The 18170-nt window shown below is 47.2% G+C and overlaps 1 protein-coding gene across 2 annotated transcripts in view; it reads right to left on the minus strand.

Annotated features, from left to right (window-relative positions):
- stau2 (staufen double-stranded RNA binding protein 2) overlaps window positions 1-18170 on the minus strand; it is a 65969-nt gene that overhangs the window by 16638 nt on the left and 31161 nt on the right. Inside the window, exons 13-14 of one of the 2 annotated variants that reach the window (XM_037455667.2) lie at window positions 13494-13879; window positions 4120-4233 (exon numbers count right to left, since the gene is read on the minus strand). In XM_037455667.2, the coding sequence (XP_037311564.2) occupies window positions 4120-4233; window positions 13494-13879 (500 nt within the window). The remainder of the gene's footprint in view (window positions 1-4119; window positions 4234-13493; window positions 13880-18170) is intronic. The other variant, XM_037455668.2, reaches the window with a different exon arrangement.

Below are 18170 nucleotides of genomic sequence, written 5' to 3' on the forward strand. Positions count from 1 at the left end.
AAATATGAACTAAGGGCCCAAGTTAAGGACCATTACACTTTACTGAGACTATTATTGTCCAACATTCACCATGTTTTCTCCAGGCTTTGAGGTCACAGCCACCGATGAATGATTCTGGGGGTTTGAGCTTGTTGTCTTAATGCAGTGTCCTTATTTAACAAAGGGACACGTTGACACACCCCGGTAGGTCTAAACATCAATGAGGGAAGGTCTCCGGTGTAGTCACAAACGTCTGCTCCGTATTCATTGAAAACATTTCAGGCCACGTCGATGCAGATTAGGTCCCGCTCCCCATACGGTGATCTAGGATGCGTCCAGGTGCCGTGTTTGGCTTCACAACACTGGCACATAAGGGAGAGACGGATAAGAAGGGAGGAGAAGCTGTCAGACAGCTGCCTGGTTGGGTTACACTCCTGCGGGGACCCCCCTCCCGAGAGGAAGCCCCCGCCTGTGGGGCAACGTTTGCGCCTCGCTCGGGAGGGAGGACTTCAAACACGAGGTCTGTGAGACCTCCAGCCCTGCGCCGCTCCCTCTCCTGCTGGTCGCCTGAGCTCCGTGGGGGGGGTGTCTCTGAAGACCATCCCAGCAGTCCCCACGTCATGAATCACCTGTGTCTGTCTCCCCTCTGCCACGCACTCTCCTACTGGCACTCTTTTTTTGCGGGATTTCTCTATTTTCAACAAGACGGACGGATGGAGGCAGGAATGTGTGGGACACTTAAATAAGTGTACTCCTCACTCGACTCAGTCGCTTGTGGGCCCGTTCCTTTGACCTCTGTGTCCTTGTCCCAGCTCTGGTGGCGGGAAATAATCCACACACTAGAGACAACGTCAGACGCACAATTCCTTTCAGCAGAGCTGCCCAGTGATGTGTTCCAGCAGGGAGGATTGTGAAACCGTGAGGCATGGTACAAATCGGGCATCATAAGATGTTGAGGGCAAGCATGTGACCAATTGGTGTTTTATGATTCCAACCATGTGAAAGAGCTTTATACAAGAGGAATCATAGGACTATCTCAGAGAAGTCTGTTCATAAACTTGTTGCAAAACTTGAACTTTGCTCATCGAGATTAAAAAAAAAACACAAATTGAACAGCAGAAAACTATCATTCAGAAAAGCAAACCTGGTGTAATTCACGCACAAAAAGAAATAAAAATAAAGAATTAGGCCTCATTATGAAAGCATGTCTTAAACACATTTTAATCCTGATACATGTCACATCAAATCAGCCAAAATGGGCTCCTGCTGCAGAAAACCCCGGCAGCCACTTCGGAAAATGTGGGAGACTTGGGCCCCTGGGACCCGTGGTGGCTCAGCTGAGGACATTACTGCACGCAAAGCTACCCCGCACTCTCACTCACACACACACACACACATTGTGGCAGACAACAGTCACCCTGTCATCTTCGATTGCGAGCCGCTCATGTTGGACCAGCGACACCTTGCACTCCGCACAGTGGGCCTCGACCCCCCCCCCCCCCCCCGGTATCCGACTGCCGCCACAGAGGGAGCGCCAGGGAGTTACTTCAGCTCGGCAGAACAAACACAGAAATAAGCCTGTCTGAAAAGCATCTAGCGCAGTCGAGAAGAAAAAGTGTCTAAATATAAATCCCACAGCCACGTCTTTGAAGTAGTCCATGTGACTGGCGGACATCGATCGAGCAAAAGCCATTAAGGCCTTGAGAGAGTTTTGGATGAAGACATTAATTAGGAACACTGTGACCTAAGGCAGGAGCTGTCAAGAGTGTAGAATATGTTGACAAACATCTTTGGCTGTGGGCCAGTTTCCGCCAGCGCAGCGGCTCACATGTGTTTGGCAGATGGCACCGAATGGATGGCACATAAGGTCAGAAAGAGCACTCAGCTGTATATCTCTCACACATACAGGCCCTCCAGGAATGTCCACACAAGCCCAAGGATTATGGCACTGCGGTTTGTGTGTGTGTTTCTGTGCAGGCGCTTCTGCACTTGTTGATAAAGACCTCGGGTCTTCGATAAGTAATGTTTAGCTTTCTGCAGAAGGTTGAACAATGCTTCTACTTTAACGAACAATTCACTTTTTAACTGTAGGTTTAATGGCTGACCCACTATTTCCTTAGACGCCGTGTTAAAGGGATAATCATGTCCAGACTCACTGGTAGGGTCATTCAAGTGTTTACGGAGTGAAAAATGTACACAAGCACGAGATGCACTAAACAAGCCCAAAACAGAGATAAAACAGCTGCTCAACTGATGAACTGCGTAAACACTGAAACATATTTCACCACAATTGCATTAATAAGGGGACACACCGGATGAGTGGAGATCTTTTGATTGCAAAGAAATAACGATGCTTTCTAATAAACAATTACTCATTACTGTATATAAGTGTTTTAATAGTTTAGACATTTCGTACATTTTAAAAGCAACCCAATTTAGCATTTCTTTACTTTATTATGTTACCTTATCAGAAACATGGATGATGCCCAATACAAAAGATAATTAATATACAAATAGCTGGTTCACCCGGGGACCAAAGTAAGAGAGGGGGGAGCATCCGGGGGTGGGAGGGACCCATGAACTTAAACCAAAACAACAAAGTTTGGGCCACATTTGAAGACTCCTTTGAACTATTATTGACAGTAAACACGCTTACCATTGTCATTAATGCTGCCACAGTAAGCTGATCAGATTACATCTTTGCTTTCTAACAATATCTGACATGCGTGCGCCGTTTTTCTTTCTGTAATCCTCATTTCACATCGAGTGGCATATTCAATGACAAACACTATTTACAGCCACAACGTGGACCAAACAACGGGAAGAAACAAAACCGCATCAAGACTTTTATTCACCACGGGCAGAAAGGTGTGATCAGGGGTTCCTCTGGCTGTTGATCTTTATCAATTGCTCCGGTCGACATAAGAACACCAAGGTCCCCACCAAATGCTGCACGCGTGTCTGTGTGTCCGCACCAACGTGTGGGACAAGAACCCCGCACACCTCTGGCAAACTATCAATTTGCAACTCTGAGACACAACTGCTGGATCTGATTCACGATAAAAACTGCAGGTAACCCCACATGCCCGATTACTACGCCCACAACACGCCGCATCCTCCCAGCGTCCCCGCCGAGGTCGACCGAATGTGCGACGCCGTCGGGGCCCACTTTGTTCAGCGAGTGTTGGGGTCTCGGGGGGGCTGCCGGGGGGGCGACCCCTTATTGTCAGTTGCTCCCTTTGTGGTCGCACTCCTCACTGTACTGAGAGGAGTAAAAGAAAGGCCTCCTCCAACAGTCGGTCATGCCCCAGTGCTCCTGGCAACAACAGGTCCCGAGGACGCAGACCTGCCTGGCCTATATTGGATTGGCTCTCAGCTAGCGTGGCGGCGGCGCTAGCCCCCTGTCAGCTGTCCCATTCAGGGCCCGGGGCGGCTCTTTATTAAAGCTTTGAAGACTGTTGAATAAAAGGGGCGTCCTTATGTTTAGGTGATAGAATGTAAGCAACTGGTTTTCTGCTTGGGCAACACAAGACAATGAGCCTCCTTCTGAGTATGGGAAGTACGAGAGAGAGGTACGCCACAAGCTTTTTCAGAATACGGATTAATTTGATTGATTAAAAATCATGGGAGACTGGCGGCAGAGGTTTGTGAAGGAGAAATGCAATGAGTGGTAATTATCAGAGGTGGCTCTGACGCCCCGATGATTAATACTAAAGCCACGGAGCCGAGGATGAGACCCCGACCAAGACAGAGCCCCATATGCTACACACACACACAAGAGTACAGCCCGTCTGATACAATCGGCTGTCATATGTTGTTTACTGTGCTAATGCTGTGAAAAATGAGTCATAGGTGCTATTTTAAATGACATAGTTGTATGTGTGTTGTCACTTAAGGTTCTAAAATGTTTTTGTTATAATTTTTTACAATAATTGTGGACTGAAATCCATTAAAAAAATGGTTTCTGATACCTTAATATCTGGGAACTTTCAGATTGTCATTGCTATAACCAGCTTACGCACTTTAATCAATATCGGACATATTTGTCTGATTTTTGACAGTACAGCTTTGAACAGGTGTGAGACTCACCCTCCCTTCACATGCCTAACAGTAGACACACACACACACACACACACATACCTGGTCATGGCTGGCTTGGAGGGTGCTCCCAGTGCCGTGGAAAGTCATCTGCACAGGGGAGAGGGTCAGATAGGTCACGAAATCCTTGCCACTCTGCGCATCACTGTACTGCACCTGGAAGCGAGGGCAAAGGTGGACATAGCCGAGTTACCCCTAAAGTAACTACAGGAAAAGATCTATCAAAGCGCAAGAAACAAGAGACCTTAAGCATCGAAAGTGTTCCTGTGTTTTTGGAAGAGGTCAGCTTGAGAGTAAATCTTGCATGTCTAATTGCCACCACAGACCATTTTGTGGACAATTACCACACACCATGCAGAGATGGCAACGGAGGGTGCGTATGTGTACGATTTGGAGGACATCAGAGGGGGGGTAATGATGACATCACTGGCGACCCCTCACCATAGGCAGGTTAACTCTGCAGGCCTTCCTAAATGCTGTGCAATCAGGACTGTTATGACACGGTGCTCCTCTGGGACAGTCTGCTCCTGAGATCCAAGGGCTTTGGTGAAAATGCCTGCTTACTTCTCACTGGCCCTCGCTCTGTGCACGTGTGTGTGTATTTGCACGTGTACGCCTGGGTATGAGAGTGCATGAGTTTGCCTGGCCTACTTCTTCCCAGGACAGCTGCAGGCATCTTAATAAATGGAAAACAAAAATACATGAGAACTGAGAGAAGAGAAATTTCTGACTGGCAGCGATACAAAAAGGACAGAATGAGCGAGGGCGCCATTCAAAAGGCTCTCATGCGTCAAAGGGCGGATGGTAGACGTGCACGAGCAGGTACAGAAGCATTTAGCCACGGTCATATAACAGCTTCCAGCTACCTCTGTGCGAATGCACCGCACTCCAAACTGCTTAGACAAAAAAAGTCACGTAAAAATAAAAAATAAGAATTGTGGGCCACGATGAGTGGAATTAGTTACACCCAGAATAAACAAAAGAAATACCAGAACCATGATGCTTAAATCCATTCCACATACTTTTGTAGATCAATGTATCATTTCCATAACAACTCATGTTACAGAAAAAGGAGTTGGAAGACATTTCAATGTTGATATCTGTTCAATTCATCTATAATGGGGCTATTGGTTGGACTGCTTGTTTTTGTTTGCCGAGGAGTTCCAAGCTTATTACCTCCTAAGCAACAACACATGTATGGGACGACACAAAACGCACGTGTGTCCGTGCGTGTATCCTTTGAGCACATTTCACTTCTGCTCACCGGATCAAGCCTACAACGGGCTACAATTTGTTGGCTCTACGCGGCAAATTTGTACGCACGGCCGTGCGAGCAGCTGCGTATGGTCTGTGACTGAAAGCTTCCAGAGCAAGTTGTGTGCGTCTCTCTGAGTTATGAACATGTGGGGAAAAGCGTGCGTGCACCGGGCCGGCCAGACGCGTGCATGTCTGCCCCGCAACGGTCGCAGACCCATCACAGAGTCCGCAAAACACACGCATGCACAGATATGAACATGCACGTGCAAAGTTGTTCTGGGACACGCACACACACACACGCACACCTGCTGCCGGGGAGACGGGGCCCACAGTGATAAATTGTGGAATGCTATCTGTTATGTGTATGAATGATAAATGTAGTAAAGTTAACCGAGGAAAAAGCCTCTTCTGACAAGTTAATCTCCAATAAATTCTCCAGACTTAGACGTTAAGTAAAGAAAGGAAGAGAGGAGCGAGTGAAAATACTGAGGACTTTTTAAGAGGGCAAATCTCATTGTTTGGTAACAAGAAAATACAGCTTCTTGCGTAAACTCCTTCAGACTGAGTGTAAAGGGCAGCGTGGGAACGGTTATTGAACTGTGAAGTATAAAGGTTTGGGAGATGTATGGTGTAATCATGGCGTCCGATCAGCAGGCACTTCGTTCGGTTCATCTATAGCGAGCTGTCAGGCCCTTTGATGGCGCTGGAGGAAACACACGCTCTCCCTCGCTCATTGGATGGAAAGATCATTTCTAATTATTGTAAACTTCTCCCAATGTGGATAGAGGAGGATCGTTCAGATGGAAACCACCAAATTACTGGAAGTATCTTGAGGAGGCAAAGTGTAGGATGGCCCTAACACACAAGTTTGTGTTTCCAAACACCTATGGAAGTTTGATTGGTTGTGATGACATCAAATATATGATCTACCCTTTAAGCTATTGATGGAGAGGATTAATCATATTTTTGAATAGGCTTGGATTTGACAAAAGTCCAGTCCACCACCTTGGTCCGGACTTAATTACCATGAAACTCCTCATCTCTTTGAAATCTTGTACTGTATCGGGAATACAATACTGGAGGGCTTTCATTTTCTTGGTGGCTTTCTAAAAAAATAAATAAAAGATGCTTTTGGGGATTTTACAGGAACTCTGACCTGCAGGTAGGAAATAAAAGCCGGATGACGTGCCAGCATCAAAGAACACTGTGGCTTTATCTCATATGCGACGATTCGGCGTTAACTGAAATAACGAGCCTCTTTAAAACAAACCGTCTATTCTCCCAGGCAGGATGTCTGTTTTGAATGCGTGTTTGTGTGCATCTGTGAGTGCATGCATTCTAAAACAGGCCTAACTAATCATTCCAGGTCCCAACTCAGTAAACGGCCTCTAATCTACTTCCTTTAAAGACAAAGAAGCAGGAGAGTTACGCAAGGCCTGCAATTGATCGACGGCACTAATGTGGAACGACCTCTGACATCTGGCTCCTAAAGCTGGCTGGCAAAAACGAACATACGCACAAACTAAAAGGCAATCACAATTGCGAGTGTGCATGCAGCCATGCCTAAATCCACGTTAGGTGCACAGATATGCACGTGCATGCCCACAAACAGGAAGCCCAGTTGACAAGTGTGTGTGTGTGTGTGTGTGTGGTGGGGGGGGGGGGGGGGGGGGGGGGGGGACTGACATGTGCACGGAAGTCCATATCGTTAGGCTGGTGTTACGCAATACTGTCAAGGTAACCGTGAAAACAAACACTTGATATGCGTTGTGTCATAAACCACAGTTGTTCAAAACCAGAGAACACAAGTTCTGCAGGACAAAGAGCCCGGTTCCAAACTTAGCCGAGCGCGGCCTGAGGAGAATCAGATTGTACGGAAATAACTGACTTTCCTATAATAAAACAAGCCCTCTGCACTGAGGAACGCCGTCATTGTTGGTGAGCAGCAATTAGGGGCCCGAGTTGAGCCACTCGAGTGGGGACATCAGGGGTCAAGAGTGTTCAAAGGACACTGTGAATATACGTTTCCCTAGTCCCGATGGCGGGTCAGGGTTAAGGACAAACAAAGCTGTCACTCTGAAAACGTCGAGAGCCCTTTGCCTGAATCACAGAGAGGGGCCTCGGGACAAAAGCCGTGGAGCGAGGTTGAAGGAGGCCAGTTCACTCTGGGGAACCTCGTGGAAGAGAGTTTCCAGTGAAATACGTGTTCAAAACAAATACTAGTTGGTCAAAGAGCAGGAGCGAGACAATCCACGTGATGAACACAAAGCAACGGCCAGAGGCTAATTTTCGCCTTCCCAGTTTAGCTTAGCATAGAGAACGGAAACAGCTAGCCTGGGTTTGTTTTTAGGATTAGCATCTAATTAGCACGTTGCTTGTTTTATCCTGTTTTCCAGCTCGTTGTTTTAACGTGGTCTTTTTCTCGTGAGTCTGGTTTACGTTACGAGTCTTTGTCGTCGTTATCTTTGGACAGAGCCATGCCAGCGGTTGCCACAGCAACTATTGTGCGGATGATAGGAGAAGAACTGTATTTTTTAAGCGCCAGGTTTACACATCCCTAACTCTCTGTTTCGTGACTGTGATGGCAAACAGCTGCTTCCACTGCCTAGTGTTGAACATTTAATGAAATATGATCCAGGCTATTGAAATCGAGAGAATAAAATCACGTTAAGAAGAAGAAAAATTGCTGCATATTCAAATTTGCGATATTCCGTGATGGCACTTGAGGGGATTTGATTTAAAGGTTTACAAATGGGCTTGATTGTGGGGTTAAAAACATCATCGCTCAAGAGTTTTGCCAAACACACACACAAACGCACGCGCCAACACGCACACACGCGCGCACACACACGGCCACCATGTGAGCGGAGAGACCGCTCGCCGAGCCAGCACAGCATTAACGCTCTGATTTATACCACAGACAAAACTTGTTTTCGAAGATCGCTCTTCACACAAATATGCCGCGGAGCACAGCTGGAAGCCATCACCCGGCCGCAGAAATCAAACATGGTGGGATTAAACATCCCGAGATGTATTTTTTAACACAAATCCCAGAGTAAACAGAGGGTGGAGGAACGAGTCGATGACAACGAGGCTGGAAACAAACTATTCAAACGTTTGCACCAGATCAGGGGTTTGATGTTGATACAGGGACATGAGAGTCAGCATTTAAAATCAGCAAAGTGCGTAGAAAGTGGGACACAAGGTGTGGTCGGCACCATTTGAAGTGGGTTTTCTTCACAGCCAAAGAGGGAAGCAGAGAGAGGGAGACGAGCAAACAACGTGAAAGTGTGAGAAATCCTGGGAACTGCACGGAATGGATATCAACACCAGCCACCCGCCAAGGACAGTGTTTTCATTATCATGGGATTTCCAACACAGAAGTTCTGACTCCAGCACGGCAGAGAGTTCGGGCCCTCCCTTCCCTCTAAATCCATCTCCCAACTAAAGCCGGGTTCCTGGCTAGATAGCATAACTCAGGTGATTGCTATCTGCGCAGAGTTATTGAGTTTGGGGTTGAGCAGGTACAGTAGATCCCATCAAAGCCTTCCAGTCACAACATGGAATGTTAGATTACAGTGGGCGGGTGTTAGATGCAGGAGGGTGGGACCAAGAGTTAACATCTGACCCACAGGAATGATTGCGTGCTTTATTGATCTTGCACACGTTTGGGTCATGCGCATTACTTGGCCAACCCCCCCATGGGTTCATACGACACCAAAGATACTGCTGCAGTACTTTCTTTCATAGATGGGACAGTTGGGTCTGATGGTGATGTTCATGGGCGTGACTGCGCACATGCGGCTATGTATCTTTTATTTAAGTTATACGCCAAAACAAATCCTTGCATTCAGTGTTTAGGACACAATAAATGTGATTGTTTCGTACATTTCAAAGGGCAAGAGTGATTCTGCCGTAATGACGCGAGACTTTATAAAAACCAAACAATCTATCAAAACTTATACAAGCTACTTAAAATATCTGCCACAATACACAAAGTGGTTATGTCATATTTTCCATTTGCACAAGCAAAACACAACTTCAGGAGGGGAGCAATTTGTAATCCGTGATACTATTAAAAGGAACATGCCAGTTACTTCTGAAATTGGCTTACTGCATTATGCAGAGCAAAAATAATGAGATCTCTGATTTCCTGTTCTGTATTGGTATAAAATAATGCCTCTCAGCTAGGCATGTCAGATATCATGAGGCAAAAGCTTTACAAAGGCACCACAGAAATACTCAAATAAAACGTTTGCAACGTCAATTTATCAAGTTTAAAATGCTTCTTGGAAGGATCTCCCCAATTAGTCTGCATGCGCGGAGTTTGCAGCTACTTATTAGACATAGAGTCACATCCTGTTGCACACCACTGCGTCTCATTCACAGACACAGATTATCTGCTCACAAGCAGTATCGCTTATTCTCAATCCAGGTGTTCATCTCCAAATCTATTTGATGGAGAAAAAAAAAAAAAAAAATCAACGGCTTTCCATCAAATCATTGGAATCCTCAATGAAAAGGGAGGTAACGGTTCATGGTCTCATGTCGTGGCGGTTTGTGATGGCAGAGTTAATGGGCAGCTGGTGACTGCAATACCGGGGTCAAACCCCTCCACTTCCTTAAACGACACAATCACACCATAATTCCCCGCATGGTTCGGCACAGCTCTACTCGCATGGAACGGCTCTTTTTTTGGTCCCAACAGTGAGTTGTGTCACAGCGAACGGTGCCACGGAAATAGGGCATATGAGAGATCAAGAGGGAAAATACGTGGAAGCAAAAAGGAAAGAAATAGGTACAAGAGGCTTATGATGGTGGTGTAGAGAGACCAACACGTAGCAATCGTTAAGAAAGCAGAGAGAGAGAGAGAAATAAGAGGACAAAGAGGGAGAATCTGTTACGTGGCCCTTACTCAGTGCCTCATCCTCGCTCCATGTGTTGTCTATTACCTCCTGCTTCTTTGTTTCTGCCCTACTTCCAGTGCACATGCCCACCGTGCCAACAACACGCCAGCCAAATTAATAGGAAATACACACACACACACACACACACACACACACACACACACACACACACACACACACACACACACACACACACACACACACACACACACACACACACACACACACACACACACACACACACACACACACACACACACACACACACACACACACACACACACACAGTGTACTTGTGCCAGCATCTTTGCTCCGAGCTGGCGCGAGTACAACACACTGTTGCCTATGCCGTCAGAGCTTCTACCAGAGGCTATTTTCCGATCAAATCTAAAGGAGGGCTTAGCAGGTAGGCCCGGGTCCCGGGTCTGAAACAGACACTATGAGAATGTCCTCGGTTCTTTCTTTGTTGCTTTAATCCAGTGTTGGGCGGTCGCTCTAATCCATTCACTTGGATAACATAATTGCATCACAAAAAAAAGAAGAAGTTACTAAATCAATCTAGGAGATTGTTATCAAATTACAGCAAAAACGGTTCTAATAAAGGTTACGATGGTTCCGAGCGCTGGTCTGTGGTCACGAGAAAGCGGCACATAAAGTGTCCACTGGAAAAGCAGGCAAGTGCACTTTGGGGAAAAAAACCCATGAAAAAATCTGTGGTGGTTTAGCTCACAAAAACCCATTAAAAATACATAAGCCTCATAGTCTGCCTAACATGTCTTTGTAGGCAACTAGAGGTTCTCATTACAAACCCACATGATATGAAACATCCCCTCAAAACACATATAGTCTGCATGTCTCAATTACAGCCTGAATTCCTCGCTTAAGAAACACACACGCATATGGAACTATGCAAAAACAATAAAAACGTGCATGTATTTACTTAGGTTGATGCATCAACAATATACAACATACACTCACCGGCCACTTTATTAGGTACCCCGTGCTAGTAACGGGTTGGACCCCCTTTTGCCTTCAGAACTGCCTCAATTCTTCGTGGCATAGATTCAACAAGGTGCTGGAAGCATTCCTCAGGGAGTTTGGTCCATATTGACATGATGGCATCACAGCCGCAGATTTGTCGGCTACACATCCATGATGCGAATCTCCCGTTCCACCACATCCCAAAGATGCTCTATTGGATTGAGATCTGGTGATTGTGGAGGCCATTTGAGTACAGCGAACTCAATGTCATGTTCAAGAAACCAGTCTGAGATGATTCCAGCTTTATGACATGGCGCATTATCCTGCTGAAAGTAGCCATCAGAAGTTGGGTACATTGTGGTCATAAAGGGATGGACATGGTCAGCAACAATACTCAGGTAGGCTGTGGCGTTGCAACGATGCTCAATTGGTACCAAGGGGCCCAAAGAGTGCCAAGAAAATATTCCCCACACCATGACACCACCACCACCAGCCTGAACCGTTGATACAAGGCAGGATGGATCCATGCTTTCATGTTGTAGACGCCAAATTCTGACCCTACCATCCGAATGTCGCAGCAGAAATCGAGACTCATCAGACCAGGCAACGTTTTTCCAATCTTCTATTGTACAATTTCGATGAGCTTGTGCAAATTGTAGCCTCAGTTTCCTGTTCTTAGCTGAAAGGAGTGGCACCCGGTGTGGTCTTCTGCTGCTGTAGCCCATCTGCCTCAAAGTTCGACGTACTGTGCGTTCAGAGATGCTCTTATGCCCACCTTGGTTGTAACGGGTGGTTATTTGAGTCACTGTTGCCCTTCTATCAGCTCGAACCAGTCTGGCCATTCTCCTCTGACCTCTGGCACCAACAAGGCATTTCCGCCCACAGAACTGCCGCTCACTGGATGTTTTTTCTTTTTCGGACCATTCTCTGTAAACCCTAGAGATGGTTGTGCGTGAAAATCCCAGTAGATTAGCAGTTTCTGAAATACTCAGACCAGCCCTTCTGGCACCAACAATCATGCCACGTTCAAAGTCACTCAAATCACCTTTCTTCCACATACTGATGCTCGGTTTGAACTGCAGGAGATTGTCTTGACAATGTCTACATGCCTAAATGCACTGAGTTGCCGCCATGTGATTGGCTGCTTAGAAATTAAGTGTTAACGAGCAGTTGGACAGGTGTACCTAATAAAGTGGCCGGTGAGTGTATACGTATGCAAAGTGGGATAAAGTTTGTGCACTATGAGAACAAATAGAAAAAAAGAAATTTTTACACACCGGATAAGCCCAGATGCACTAAACAGAAGTGTATTTTGGCTTGGTCAGGCAGCATAGCTCTCTCAAGTTACACACAAAGGAACCCTCAGCAGGTTAAGATAAAATGTTTTCGCTCAAAATGATAAAAAGCGTCTGCAGCTTAAATGAACGGGCGCTAGTGCTGCCGGCGTAATGCACCGCAGATCAAAACGGATTAAAACAGACACCGAGCCACCTCTCTTTAAAACAAACACAAAATTGGTTGTGTGTGTGTGAGTGTCCATGTCGGGTAATGACAGAAGCACCTGTGAGGTTTAGTTCCAGCTCTAAATCCACAGTGTCCAATAATGTCCACTGTAAGAAACAGGAAGCAGACGGTGTTATCAAGCAGTTCTGTCCGGCACTTTTACAGTTAGAGCGCCACTCTCTCATGGTTTGGGGGGGGGGGGGGGGGGGGGGGGGGGCATATTTATTCATGGTCTTGCCAACATCTGGTTCATCACATCAGCATGTTTCGCATATTGTACGACTGTAGCACAAGTTGACTGCAGCTTTTACCAAGTTTAAATGGTGACTGTTATGGGAGTTAAAATGAAACACGCCTGCATTCCACACATGAAATAAAATTGGAAATTGGAACCATGGAGGCTCTTCCTGATGTGGCTTTTTACCCAAAAGAAACAAAAATGCCAACAATGTGTTAAAGAGGAATATTCTGCCTTTGAACAACTACAGTAAGCAGGGTTCCCGCAGAATGTAATGGCGTCCCTTGTTTAACTGAAATAAAGAAATTGCCAGCAGAGGAAATGGCTGTCTCACATTAAATGAATCAAATCCAGAAACCCTCATGTAGTAACATCAATAAGAAAAAGATTTATCAAGGTTATCATTCTCACCAGAGAGAAATATTTGCAAAACTAAAGAAGCACGATTAACGTTAAACGGGCATGTCAGCATTCCTTTTTTTCCCTAAAGCTGCAGACATCCCGAAAGCGGTGCCTCACGGGGGTCTCACCTGGAAGCCCTGGATGCGCGCCAGGTAGTCCAGCTGCTGTGCAGGCTGCACCGAGACGCCGCAGGGCAGGGCCGAGTTCTTCCCCTTCATCGGCAGGGAGGCGTCGGCCGCGGGGGATTGCCCGTTGAGCAGCAGCTCCCGGGCCATGGTGGCGGTGGGGCTGGGTGAGGAGGCCGGGCCGCTGTAGTACGGAGGGTGTCCCGGGGGCAGCGGAGCCGAGCAGGGTCCCATGTCTTTGGATGTCATGTAGTTGACGGAGCCGCTGCAGTTGTTGTTGTTGTTGTTGCTGCCGCCGCCGCCAGGGCCCGGCGCGCCGCCCCCTTGCTTCCTGCTGGCCTCCATCTCCTGGTAGACGTCAGGGCTGAGGTGGAGCAGACCCTTCGGGGCTGAGTGGGGAGGATGGAGGGAAGATGGAATCAGAGGAACAAAAAGGAACATGATGGTTGGATGAATGATAAATTGACAGAAATGAGGAGAGAGAGATAGATGGAATGGGTATAAATAGGGTTTAAGAATAAATGGGATCACGTGGTTAATATGAGGAGAAAGGGACAATGTAGAAGATTGGGGGACAAAATTGAGATCAACACAGTCCGCTTAAATTAGTGTCACTCACTACCGAATGCCAGGATGTGTATGTGCGTGTGTGTGTGTGTGTGTTTAACGGTGTCCATTGGTTCGTGTATGCGTGCAATTGTGTGTGCTGGCTCCCAAACTGAAATTCCATCACTGAACGTAAATGACAGTTTCATGCGGTTTGGCAGTTTCCGACCGCTGTCAGTGTCTGCTGAGAAACAAACACACACACACAGCTTATTTCTCTCTCACACAAACATAGGATCCACCTATATCAACAGATCGCCCATGACTTCATCGCAAATGGGAAACGGTGCCGTCAGCGAACCGGCAAAACGCGGATCCCGACGGAGCCTCGGTAGCCGTTTGGGTCTCACGTCCGCGGCCGTGCGAGAATTCTCTCTCGTTCCGGAGCAATTTCGATCAGAGAGGCAAAAAGCACATGTGACAGCTCGGGCTTATTTCCTGCATCTCGGACATCACCGCCCTGAAATGGTTATGGCATCGCAAAAACACATTTGTGGTTGCGCTGAAAGTGAGTGGAAGGAATATGAGGTGTGGAGTAGGAAGAGCGAGAGAGAGATCTGAAGGATAAATAAGAGAAGGAAGAGCATGCGAGCCAGTGCAGATGTATGAGGAGGTGATGAATGGATGTGAAAAAGCCTCCGAAGTACCGCCGAGGTCGCAGGAGACGGGAGGACCAGCTGGATGCGTGTGCGTCCGCGCGTACATCCATGTGTGCTCGCTTGTGCGTGTGAGCACACGGGCCAACAGCTGGGAGAATGACAGGCAACTTCCTGTTTGAGTTAAGATCAGGCCGTGCAGAGGAGGAGAGCTTTGCGCCCTTCTAGCCGTTGAAGGGTCTCTCAAACCCCCGCAGACAGTATCTCCCCCCCCCCCCCCCCCCACCCCCATCAAGAACCATGGAGTCCGCTTTCCTTTCCAGAGGAGCAGAGAAAGCTGAAGGAAGAGGTCCAGGACGTATTACTCATTCTACAACAAAGTGCCCCACGCCAGCAATGACACAATTGTTACAACCCCCCCTGCCCCCCTTCCCTCCCAATCCTGATGACAACTTTAATTAGAATTTACGCAAGTAAAGCTTGCAGGCCTGCACATTTGAAAAAAAAAGGTGTTGGCCAACATGACATCAGCTGCGGACAAAGAAAATGGTGTGCGATTGTCTGCCTGAGTGTGCGTGGGCGTGCCGGCGAGGATGTTTGCGCGTGACGAGAGCGCTCAAGGCTGCCGTCTGACGGCAAGCGAGAGCGTGAGAGACCGAGAGCGAGACAGCAGAGGAGCGGCGGTTGGGAGGGAGAGTCGCGGAGTGCGTTGGTGCGCTGAGATTGGGAAACAGCGTGCGCAAAGCGGGAGCGCGTCGGAGGAAGGGGAGAAGCGCGCCGAGGGGAGCAGCCGGGGGAACGCAGCGGCGCGGGAGAGTGGGCTGGGGGGTACCGGTCCCAGGCCGCGTTGGTGGGGGGTGGGGAGGGGTCCCCCACCCAGAGTCCACGTCCGGTGGGCCAGGGGAGAGCTGGAGGGAAGCCAGAGCCAAGCATGAGACTGATCGAAAACAGATAGGGCCAGAGCCCGCCGCCATAAATCACCACGGTGGAGCGAGGCCTTCACAGAGTTCTCACACACACACACACGCAATGTGGCAACTCTAGTGAAAAGCCCTGCTGCAGTACCCATGGGAATAAAAGGGAGAAAAATCACTCTTCTGACTTTATTTTATTTATTTTTGACACTCCCTTCCTGCCTCCGAGCCACCCTGTTTGCTGTAGCTCTGCATCTCTCGGATCACTCAAGGCAGAAGAGGACACTTTGCTGTACCCACTGCAGCAGTGTTCTTTATGCTAGTCAACGACAGCTTGTGCGTTGGCTCAGGTAGAGTCCACTAAAAGACACAATAAATACACCTTTCTTGATGTAAATGCACAGCACCATTATATATACCGAAATAATATCATCGTATCGAACCCATCTGTTGTTGTATGGACGAGGGGTTTCTTGACAGCATTCTCTAACTGATTCCTTATTGTGGTTTTCTAGCGACAGTATCACATACAACTTTAAACTTGAACCTTAAAGTGCCTGTAAAGTTGTTTTTTATAGTGAAAAGGAGCTTAGCTGTGAAACCGCTCCTGTCATTTAAACACTTGTAAAAAGTTGACCAATTTTGCCATTTATTTTCTCTTAAAATTCCTTCAGACAAAATGGTCACTGTTTATCATATAAAACAATTTTGCAATCATTCCCATGATTCTTTTTTTTTCTTTTACGATGCATGCTGCAAAATGATTTACTCATCCCATCTTTTATTCACTAAATGGCCCAGTCAATCAAAACAGAGACACGAAACAAATCGAATCAGAGAAAACCGAGGCCAGCTGTATTGGTTTGAATGAGTCGCAAAGGGTGTTTATGCAATAAACATTAAACAGTCTTTTAGCGTCGTGTGAGTGCTGTGCGGTCTGGGCAACTTTAAAGAGATAGTCTGCAGATAGTTAGGCCTCACGCTGAGTTTGAGGAAATACTACGAGCGGGCATGGCACGGGACCACAGACACGCTCCGGTCCAGAAATGGGAACAATCCCCACATAGGGACGACTTGGTGTCCACGGGGTTTCTCCACAGGGTATTGGGCAATGTTCGAACCACAAACAACGAAATAGTTTACCCAAGAAAACAACCATGTTTCTAAACATAATTTAGATGATACATCTTTTGGGGAATTGGACTAAATTGCACTTTTATTTTTTATTTTTTACGAGTGTTGTGAAAAGTTGTGGTCGGAGCCCAGTTCTCGTCCAGATTGTGTAAAAGAGGGCCGATTCTTACCAATCTGCTTTTTACTTTTCAACACAACAAACCTTCATTCCCCCTCTCAAGACTGAGGCTGGACACCCCTGGGTCGGAGAGCGCTGCGACGCTGACAAAAAGCCTGCGTCGGACCCGAGTGACGACAGCAACTTGCACTCTAGTAATAATAATATCTGTTGGTTTTCCACTCTGCTGCTCCACATCTCACACACTGACCATTTGTCTCCTGAGCTGCTCTTTCTCGAGCTGTCGACATCTACTTTGTTGGCATCCAGGGTGAAACACCACACGTCGCGTCACAACAGATCCAGCCTCGTATATTTTCCCAACGATCTGCTTAAGCAACTGTGGGGACTGTGAATTACTTTCATAACTCACTCAACCATAAATATGAATCTAGTGAACAGACACGCCATGTGGTACAAATGGAGAAATCATCTTGAAAAACAACTGAAGTCTTTGAAACAGACGTTTGAGTATTGGGGGGTGGGGGGGGGGGGGAGGCTGCATCTTTACGCTAGTCAGAAAACGATCACCCCTGAAGGGTCATAACATTCCCATGTACATCTACACTCACCGGCCACTTTATTAGGTACCCCATGCTAGTAACGGGTTGGACCCCCTTTTGCCTTCAGAACTGCCTCAATTCTTCGTGGCATAGATTCAACAAGGTGCTGGAAGCATTCCTCAGAGAGTTTGGTCCATATTGACATGATGGCATCACACAGTTGCCGCAGATTTGTCGGCTGCACATCCATGATGCGAATCTCCCGTTCCACCACATCCCAAAGATGCTCTATTGAATTGAGATCTGGTGATTGTGGAGGCCATTTGAGTACAGCGAACTCATTGTCATGTTCAAGAAACCAGTCTGAGATGATTCCAGCTTTATGACATGGCGCTTTATCCTGCTGAAAGTAGCCATCAGAAGTTGGGTACATTGTGGTCATAAAGGGATGGACATGGTCAGCAACAATACTCAGGTAGGCTGTGGCGTTGCAACGATGCTCAATTGGTACCAAGGGGACCAAAGAGTGCCAAGAAAATATTCCCCACACCATGAGACCACCACCACCAGCCTGAACCGTTGATACAAGGCAGGATGGATCCATGCTTTCATGTTGTAGACGCCAAATTCTGACCCTACCATCCGAATGTCGCAGCAGAAATCGAGACTCATCAGACCAGGCAACGTTTTTCCAATCTTCTATTGTCCAATTTCGATGAGCTTGTGCAAATTGTAGCCTCAGTTTCCTGTTCTTAGCTGAAAGGAGTGGC

This window comes from Pungitius pungitius, chromosome 19, assembly GCF_949316345.1.
Source record: "Pungitius pungitius chromosome 19, fPunPun2.1, whole genome shotgun sequence".
Classification (NCBI taxonomy): Eukaryota; Metazoa; Chordata; class Actinopteri; order Perciformes; family Gasterosteidae; genus Pungitius; species Pungitius pungitius.